This window comes from Chiloscyllium plagiosum, chromosome 20, assembly GCF_004010195.1.
Source record: "Chiloscyllium plagiosum isolate BGI_BamShark_2017 chromosome 20, ASM401019v2, whole genome shotgun sequence".
Lineage (NCBI taxonomy): Eukaryota > Metazoa > Chordata > Chondrichthyes > Orectolobiformes > Hemiscylliidae > Chiloscyllium > Chiloscyllium plagiosum.
In genome coordinates this window covers 60,869,631-60,878,954 of record NC_057729.1, presented here as the reverse complement: position 1 = coordinate 60,878,954, position 9,324 = coordinate 60,869,631, and the positions used below count along the sequence as shown (strand labels likewise).

Sequence of the window (9,324 nt, the reverse complement as noted above, 5' to 3'; positions counted from 1 at the left end):
CGGATGCAGTAAATGATGTGTGTGGAGGTGCTGGTGAATTTGCGACAGATATGGAAGGATCCATTGGGTCCTTGGAGGGAGGTGAGGGGGGAGGTGTGGGCGCATGTTTTGCATTTCTTTCGGTTGCAGGGGAAGGTGCCGGGAGTGGAGGTTGGGTTGGTGGGGGATGTGGACCTGACGAGGGAGTTGCGGAGGGAGTGGTCTCTCGGAACGCTGATAGGGGAGGGGAGGGAGAAGAGGCAATTGTCTCAATGACAAGATGTAGTTTACTGGAAGGTAGATTCCAGTAGACTCCTGAAGAAGGGCTCATGCCCGAAACGTCGATTCTCCTGCTCCTTAGATGCTGCCTGACCTGCTGCACTTTTCCAGCAACACATTTTCAGCTCCGATCTCCAGCATCTGCAGACCTCATTTTCTCCTGGAAGGTAGATTACACTGACTCGTTCAGCATTGTTACAGACAGGAGCCGGGAATGGTCTGTCTGTCTCCATTAGGGAGCCTTCTCCACCCACGGTCTGACGTCATCAGATTGGGTGGAGCTTAATGTCGCTTCAACATTAACTCTTTCAGAACAATTGACATTTACAACAGAGTGGTAGGGTCAGTATCTGAGGTTCTCATTATTTTTCAGGGTGGTGCCAGTATTTAAAAACTGAAAGAACAGCAGATGCTAGAAATCAGATACAAAAACAGAATTTGCTGGAAAAGCTCAGTAGGTTACATTACATTACAGTGTGGAAACAGGCCCTTCGGCCCAACAAGTCCACACGGACCCGCCGAAGCGTAACCCACCCAATACCCCTACATTTTCCCCTTACCTAACACTGCGGACAATTTAGCATGGCCAATTCACCTGACCTGCACATCTTTGGACTGTGGGAGGAAACCGGAGCACCCGGAGGAAACCCATGCAGACACAGGGAGAATGTGCAAACTCCACACAGTCAGTCGCCTGAGGCGGGAATTGAACCCGGTTCTCTGGCGCTGTGAGGCAGCAGTGCTAACCACTGTGCCACCATGCCGCCCACCGTGCCGCTCAGCAGGTCTGGCAGCATCTGTGGAAAAAAAGCAGAGTTAATGTTTCAGGTCAAGTGATCCTTCCTCAGAACTTGGCCTGAAACATTAACTCTTTTTTTTCCACAGATGCTGCCAGACCTGCTGAGCTTTTCCAGCAACTTCTGTTTTTGTTTGGGGGTCAGTATTTAATATGCTCAGTATTTGGCAGGGTGGTGGTAGTATTTGAGATGCTCAGTATTTGGCAGGGTGAGGTTAGTTTTTTTTTCTATCACTCATGGGTGTCAATGGCTGGTCAGCATTTCCTTGCTCTTCCCTAATGGCCACTTGAGAAAGTGGGGGTGAGCTGCCTTCTTGAACCACTGCAGTCCATGTGTTGTAGGTCTCCCCACAATGCCCTTAGGAATTTGACCCAGTGACAGTGAAGGAACGGTGATATATTTCCAAGTCAGGATGGTGAGTAGGTTGGAGAGGAACTTGTGGTGGTGGTGGTGGTGGGTTCCTCCTTATCTGCTGCCCTCGTCCTTCTGTATGGAAGTGGTTGTGGGTTTGGAAGGTGCTGCCTGAGGATCTTTGGTGAGTTTCTGCAGTGCATCTTGTAGATGGTACACACTGCTGCTACTGAGTGTCGGTGGTGGAGAGAGTGGATGTTTGTGAGTGTGGTGCCAGTCAAGAGGGCTACTTTGTCCTGGATGGTATTGAGCTTCTTGAGTGTTGTTGGAGCTGCACCCATCCAGACAAGTGGGGAGTATTCCATCACACTCCTGACTTGTGCCTTGTAGTTGGTGGATAGATTTTGGGCAGTCAGCAGGTGAGTTACTCACCCCAGCCTCTGACCTGTTCTTGTAGCCACTGTGTTTATGTGGCAAGTCCAGTTCAGTTTCTAGTCAATGGTAACCTCAGATTTTTGATACTAGGGGGAATTCAGTGATGGTAACACTATTGGATATCATGGGGCAATGGTTAGATTGTCCCTTATTGGAGATGTCCATTGCCTGGCATTTGTGTGTTGTGAATGTTACTTACCACTTGTCAGCCCAAGCCTGGATATTGTTCAGATCTTGTTGTATTTGAATATGGACTGCTTCATTATCTGAAGAGTCTGAATGACACTAAACATTGTGCAATCATCAGTGAACATCCCACTTCTGACCTTATGATGGAGGGAAGGTCATTGATGAAGTAGCTGAAGATGGTTGGGTCTAGATCACTACCCTGAGGAACTCCTGCAGACTCATGGAGCTGAGATGACTGACCTCCAACAACAACAACCATCTTCCTGTGTGCAGGTATGACTCCTACCATCAGAGAGTTTACCCTGATGCCCTCTGATTCCAGTTTTGTCAGGGATCCTTGATTTCCGATTTGATGAAATGCAGCCTTGATGTTTAGGGCTGTCCCTCTCCCCTCCCCTCTGGAATTCAGCTCTTTTGTCCATGTTTGAACCAAGGCTGTGATGAGGTCAGGAGCTGTGTGGCCCTGGCAGAACCCAAACTGGGTGTCACTGAGCAGGTTATTGCTGAGCTGGTGCTGCTTGATAGCACTGTTGATGACACCTTCCATCACTGTAACTGATGATGGAGAGTAGACTGATTGGCAGTAATTGACCAGGTTGGATTTGTCCTCTTTTTATGTACAGGATATACCTGGGCAATTTTCCACATTGTCAGGGAGATGCCAGTGTTATAACTGTACTGGAACAGCTTGGCGAGGGGAGCGGCAGGTTCTGGAGAACAAGTCTTCAGTACTATTGCTGAAATGTTGTCAGGGTCCATAGCATTTGCAGTATCCAGTGTCTCTAACTGTATCTTGATATCACGTGGAGTGAATTGAACTGGCTGAAGGCTGGTATCTATGACGCTGGGGACCACTGGAGGAGGCCGAGATGGATCATCCACTCGGCACTTCTGGCTGAAGATTTGATGTGCTCAGTAATTTGACAGGTGGGGGTCATTATTTAATATTCTCAGTATTTGGAAGAGTGTGGTTAGTATTTGAAGTATTTGGCTGGGTGAGGTCAGTATTTGGATGGGGTCAGTATTTAGCAGGGATGTTGGGTGAGGGGGGGAGGGGACTGTCATTCTGCTGAGTGACAGACCATATCTGGCAGGATCAGTTTTTGTCACTGAGTTAAGGTCTGTATCTCTGCCAAACTGTCCCTCATTCAAATGACTGGACACTGTAGAAAGTTGGGAATCTTCTGATTTGTACTTGGGACAGGGAGACGGTGCTCTTTGAAACAGGAAATTAATTTCCCAGGAAAGATCCAGGAGCTGTCAACTTCATACCAACATTGACATTGAAACATCTGTTACTGTGGGACTGTAGCTGCTGTGAGACTCAACTCACTGACACAGTTTCCCATGTTTACAGACGTGCCTGGGAATGTGGAATGGGGAGGACAGGGTCTGGAATATTCACCTCCTGGGCCCAGTTGTGATTTTAAACGTGAGAATGCACAGCAACAGGGGATGGAGACTTGGAGAAATTGGTTTCCTTTCCCTCCTTGTTACTCAGGACCATCCTGGACTTGCTGGGACCCCTGTCTCGGAGAGTTACTCTGAATAACCATTGGCTGTGATTATTCCTGGAGCAATGATGCTTCATATTTGCTGCTTTGCATTGGTTTATTAATATATGCTATTTCATTAGTTTTTTAAATTCATCAATTGTTAAATCCTTTTTACCCTTTTGACACAACCCTTTTGAGCCCCACATCTCCACAGAACATTGTGTGGTGTCCATGCTCAATTCCTGGAAAAAAAAATCAAAGGACTGTGAGGGAACAGGCAGGAAATCATGGATTCAGTAGGAAGGTTACCCAGTCTCGATCTAGCAGTGACCTACAATATCACCAACTATTCAGCAGCACCAAGCTCCAACCTGAAACCTGTCCTCAGCTGAGTTAACCCAACTCTCAGCCGGACATCATCCTCTCCGTATAAATGTAGTCAGTGCCAGAGAGACTTTTAGATTAATAGCATCGGCAAAGTAAGTACTCTGGGCGAGTGTGTGTGAGGGTGTATAGGTGGGGGGTGTGAATGGGTGGTGATGTGTGTGGGGATGTTGGTGGGTGTTGCTGAAGGACTATTTTCCTGTTGTGTTTCTCCTGCATTACTTTAATCTCAGGCAGTAACTGCTGCAGGATCGATCTTTGAGCTTTCAGAGAGTCAGCCAGATGTAAGCACTCCGTTACCTGCTGGAATCTCACTGAACTGTCACAATTGCATCTTAATAATAATTGTTAGAATTGGAGTGTGAACTGCACATTGCAGCCTTTGACAACAGAGAGTACTGACCACAACAACTCTACCTTTGATCTGAACACTCCCATTACTCAGTTACAAGACACAAAAAATAGAGAGAACCTGGAGCTAAGGAGCGACATTATATTCTTCTCAGCCTTTTCAAGACATTCTGTTCCCTGGTCACATGGTCCACTGAAGCTTTCCCATCATTAGTTTATGATAAACAGGGTCCAAATAGTAAGCCCCAGTTCCCATGAACCTCTGACCCTCCCAGTTTGCCTTCAGCTCATTTCAGCTGCAAGTTGTTGTAATTGTTGCAGAAAGAGAGCAAGTGAGCTACAGGATGAGACTGAGCTGAGCAGGTCCTCTCCCAATCTCACTGACTCATGATGTGGGAGTGCTGGTGTTGGACTGGGGTGAGCAAGGCCAGAACAACAGGTTATCGTCCAACAGGTTTATTTGAAATCACAAGCTTTCTAAGTGCTGCCCTTTCATCAGGTGACGTGAAGAAAAGCACAGGCACAGAATTTACAGGCAGAAAGATCAAAGGATCGTGCAAATGGTGAGAGTGGAGTGTTGAACAATAAGTCTCTGCAGGTGATCAAAAGTGTCAGATGGTGTGTGAAGTGTCAACAGCTGAATAGTAAGTGAAGGGGATGGTCTATAATCTGATTAAATTGAGGCAGCGAGATGATTACAAAAAAATTTAAAATAAAGTGGTGATGGAGACAAACCAAACAGTTGGAATAATATGCTAGGTATAAGAGTCACATGCCGAGGGTCTAACCAAAGTGACAAGTAATCCAAAACTGTACAAACTAATTAAGGCAGAGAGATCATAACAATTTATCATGGTGATGGTGTTAAAACAAGACAGTGAGGAAGATTTTACAGATACAGATGTGTGGTAGGGTCGCATGTAACACAATATGAACCCAAGATCACAGTTAAGGCTGTTTTCATGGATATAGAACTTGGCTATCTGTTTCTACTTGGCGATTCTGCGATGTCCCTGCCCGCTGAAGTGTTCCCCAACTGGGAGCGAACGTTCCTGTCTGGCAGTAATTGCATGGTGTCCATTCATCCATTGTAGTGTCTGCTTGGTCTCACCAACGTACCATGCCTCGGGGCATCCTTGCCTGCAGCGTATGAGGTAGACAAACACTGGCGGAGTCACATCACTACCTGCCGTGTACATGCCGTGTCATGGTGATATCCGCGTTGATGATCTGACATGTCTTGCAGAGGTTGCTGTGGCAGGATTGTGTGGTGTTGTGGTCGATGTTGTCCTGAAAGCTGGGTAAACGATGCAAACAATGGTCTGTTTAAGGTTTGGCGATTGTTTGAAGGTGAGAAGTGGAGATGCAGAGATGATCTTGGCAAGATGTTTGTCATCATCAATGATATGTTGAAGGCGTGGCGTAGTTTCTCCACTCCAGGGAAGTACTGGATGATGAAGGGTGCCTTATCAATCATGTCCTGTGTCTGTCTTCTGAGGAGGTCATTGCGGTTTTTTGCTGTGGCATGTTGGAACTGGCGATCGATGAGTTGAGCATCGTACCCTATTCTTATGAGGACATCTTTCAGCACCTTCAACATCCATGTTCTTCTTCAACTGAGCAGATTCTGTGTATCCACAGTCCCTGGGGTGGCTGCTTTAACATATTTAGGGTAGAAGTTAGAGAAGTGCAGCATCGTGAGGTTATCCGTGGGTTAGTGGTGGAGTAAGATACTTGAACTGTCCTACCTGTCCAGCTTCCTTGCCACCTATCCGCTCCAACCTCTGCTCCGACCTATCACCATCACACCCTGCATCGCCTTCCCATCTACCTTCACCCCATCCCCACCCCCTCCCATTTATCTCAGCCCCCTTGCCCCCCCGCCCACATTCTTGATGAAGGGCTAATGCCCGAAACGTCGATTCTCCTGCTGCTCTAATGCTACCTGACCTGCTGTGTTTTTCCAGCACCACACTTTTTGACTCTGATCTCCAACATCTGCAGCCCTCACTTTCTCGTGATATCATTGTGTAGTCATTTCAGTGAGTCCTTGCCATGAATCAAGATGAAGAAAATTTTATCAACTTATCTGGTGTATAGTGTTAGTCAGAGGTCCTGTGTAGCAAAGAAGTCTTGCTTGAACTTATGTATGAAAACGTTATATTGGGTGCAAATTCGGTCCCCATAGCGGTTCCATGTGTCTTCATGAAGAACTGGTTGTCAAAGGTGAAGGTGTTGTGGTTGATGATGAAGTGGATGAGCTGTAGGATGTTGCTCGGAGATTGGCAGTTGGTGGTATTGAGTACTGTGGCTGTTGCAGTGATGCTGTCGTCGTGGGGAATGCTGGTGTAGAGTGATGTGAAATGTTTGGGGCGGCACGGTGGCTCAGTGGTTAGCACTGCTGCCTCACAGCGCCAGGGACCCGGGTTCAATTCCAGCCTTGGGCAACTGTAATGTGTGGAGTTTGCACATTCTCCCTGTGTCTGCGTGGGTTTCCTCTGTGTGCTCCGGTTTCCTCCCACAGTCCAAAGATGTGCAGGTCAGGTGAATTGGCCATGCTAAATTGCCCGTAGGTGCAATAGTCAGGAGTGAATGTAGAGGAATGATCTGGGTGGGTTGCTCTTCAGAGGGTCGGTGTGGACTTGTTGGGCCGAAGGGCCTGTTTCCACACTGTTAGGGAATCTAATCTAATCTTCCTGGTCTGTGGATGCTGATTTTTTTTTTGTAAGGACACTGTAGTGTCATGACAGAAGCTGGGGTGGCTCCCTGTACAATGGGTTTCAAGATGATGTCATCATCTTGATAAATTGTTATGATCTCTCTACCTAAATTAGTTTGTACAGTTTTTTGGATTACTTGTCACTTTGGTTAGACCCTCGACATGCGAATCTTATATCTATCATGTTATTCCAGTTGTTTGGTTTGTCTCCAGCACCACTTTATTTTAAGTTTTTGTAATCATCTCTCTGCCTCAATTAATGAGATTATAGACCATCCCCTTCACTTACCACTCAGCTGTTGATGCTTTACTCACACCGTCTGACACTTTTGATCACCTGCAGAAACATAGTATTCAACAATCCATTCACACCATCTCTCTGCCTGTAAATTCTGTGCCTGTGCTTTTCTTCACTTCACCTGATGAAGGGGCAGCGCTCTGGAAGCTTGTGATTTCAAATAAACCTGTTGAACTATAACCTGGTGTCATGTGACGTCTGACCTTGTCACTGAATCCCTGCACAGAACCCAGACTGTCTTGAGCTTTCGGGATTGGGTGCTATACAGTCCAGGAGCTGCCTCAAAGAAGGGTTCATATTGTGCTGCTTATCTCCAGTTTTATAAAGACAAATTTGAGGTAATGTTTGTTCTGTCTTTGCAGAATTGGTTGAAGACCTATGGTTATTTCCTTCCCGGCGACATCCGTACTTCGGCTGTGCGTTCTGCCCATTCTATGCAAGCTGCTATTGCAGCAATGCAGCGATTCTACAGGCTCCCCGTCACAGGAGTACTGGATGAGACCACCGTAGAGTAAGTCTGACCGATCTCCTCGCTGTCCAGCCGAGACAATGTTCACTCAGACATACCGAGTTGTTGTACAAGGGCAACACTGAGTTTGGGACCTGTCACAGCTGCTTGAGGCACAGAGGAAGCAGAAGATGACAGATAGGAGCATGGCAACTGGCCCTGATGTACTGCTTGCATGAAAGATTCTGAACTGCATTCACCCTTCGGATAGCTCTTTAATTCCAGGAATGGAGGCAGCACGGTGGCTCACTGTGCCAGGGACCTGGGTTCAATTCCAGCATCAGGCGACTGTCTGTGTGAAGTTTGCACATTCTCCCCGTGTCTGCGTGGGTCTCCTTCGGGTAGTCCGGTTCCCTCTCACAGTATAAAGACAAGGAGGTTAGGGTAGATTGGCCACGGGAAATGCAGGATTACAGGTCGGAGGTGGGTCTGGTTGGGATGCTCGTTAGATGGGTGGTATGGACTTGATGGGCCAAAGAGCCTGCTTCCACACTAAAGGGATTCTATCCTGTGATAGGAGTAGGACATTCAACCCCTCCAGCCTGTCCAACCAATCAATAAGCACATGGCTGATCTGTGGCCTAACTCCATAGACCTACCTTTGTTCCATATCCCTTAAGGCTTTTGCTAAACAAAAATTTATCTCCGATTTAAAATTAACAACTGAGCCAGCATCTACTGCCACTTGCTCAGTTCGAGGACAAAGAGTGAAAGATGAAGGGACCAAAGTAGAAGCAGCCTAATTCACCAACTGACATGATGTGGTTCTGAATGAACAGAACAGAAAGCTGCCTTCTGGGGTTGGCAAGGTGCTGTCAGCCATTGTATGGCCCAATACACAAAAAGGCTATTCAGCCCATTGTCAGTGCTGGGTTTTCTGATTAGTTCCACTACCCCACTAGGGGAGGCAATGGCCTAGAGGTATTATTGCTGGAGTGTTAATCCAGAGACCCAGGTGATGTTCAGGGATCTGGGTTCAAATCCCACCATGGCAAATGGAGGAATTTGTATTCAATTTTTTAAAAGCCTGGAATTAGGGATTTAATGATAACCATGTATCCTTTGCTGATTGTTGGAAAAACTCATCTGGTTCACTAATGTCCTTTAGGGAAGGAAATCTGCCATCTTTACCTAGTAGAACATAGAACAATACAGCATAGAACAGGCCCTTCGGCCCATGATGTTGTGCCGAACATTTGTCCTACCTTAAGCACCCATCCATGTACCTATCCAATTGCCGCTTAAAGGTCACCAAAGATTCTGACTCTACCACTCCCACAGGCAGCGCATTCCATGCCCCCACCACTCTCTGGGTAAAGAACCCACCCCTGACATCTCCCCTATACCTTCCACCCTTCACCATAATGTTATGTCCCCTTGTAACACTCTGTTGTACCCGGAGGAAAATGTCTCTGACTGTCTACTCTATCTATTCCTCTGATCATCTTATAAACCTCTAGCAAGTCACCCCTCATCCTTCGCCGTTCCAACGAGAAAAGGCCGAGAACTCTCAACCTAGCCTCGTACGACTTCCTCTC

The 9,324-nt window shown here is 46.9% G+C and overlaps 1 protein-coding gene across 2 annotated transcripts in view; it reads left to right on the top strand.

Annotated features, from left to right (window-relative positions):
* The first annotated feature begins 1,487 nt into the window (after positions 1-1,487).
* The window catches only part of mmp24 (matrix metallopeptidase 24), a 47,698-nt gene continuing 39,861 nt past the window's right edge, over positions 1,488-9,324 (top strand). The window contains exons 1-3 of one of the 2 annotated variants that reach the window (XM_043710988.1): positions 1,488-1,493; positions 5,955-5,963; positions 7,641-7,789. In XM_043710988.1, the coding sequence (XP_043566923.1) occupies positions 7,713-7,789 (77 nt within the window). In that variant the 5' untranslated portion in view covers positions 1,488-1,493; positions 5,955-5,963; positions 7,641-7,712. Of the gene's footprint in view, positions 1,494-5,954; positions 5,964-7,455; positions 7,790-9,324 lie in introns of those variants that run through there. The other variant, XM_043710987.1, reaches the window with a different exon arrangement.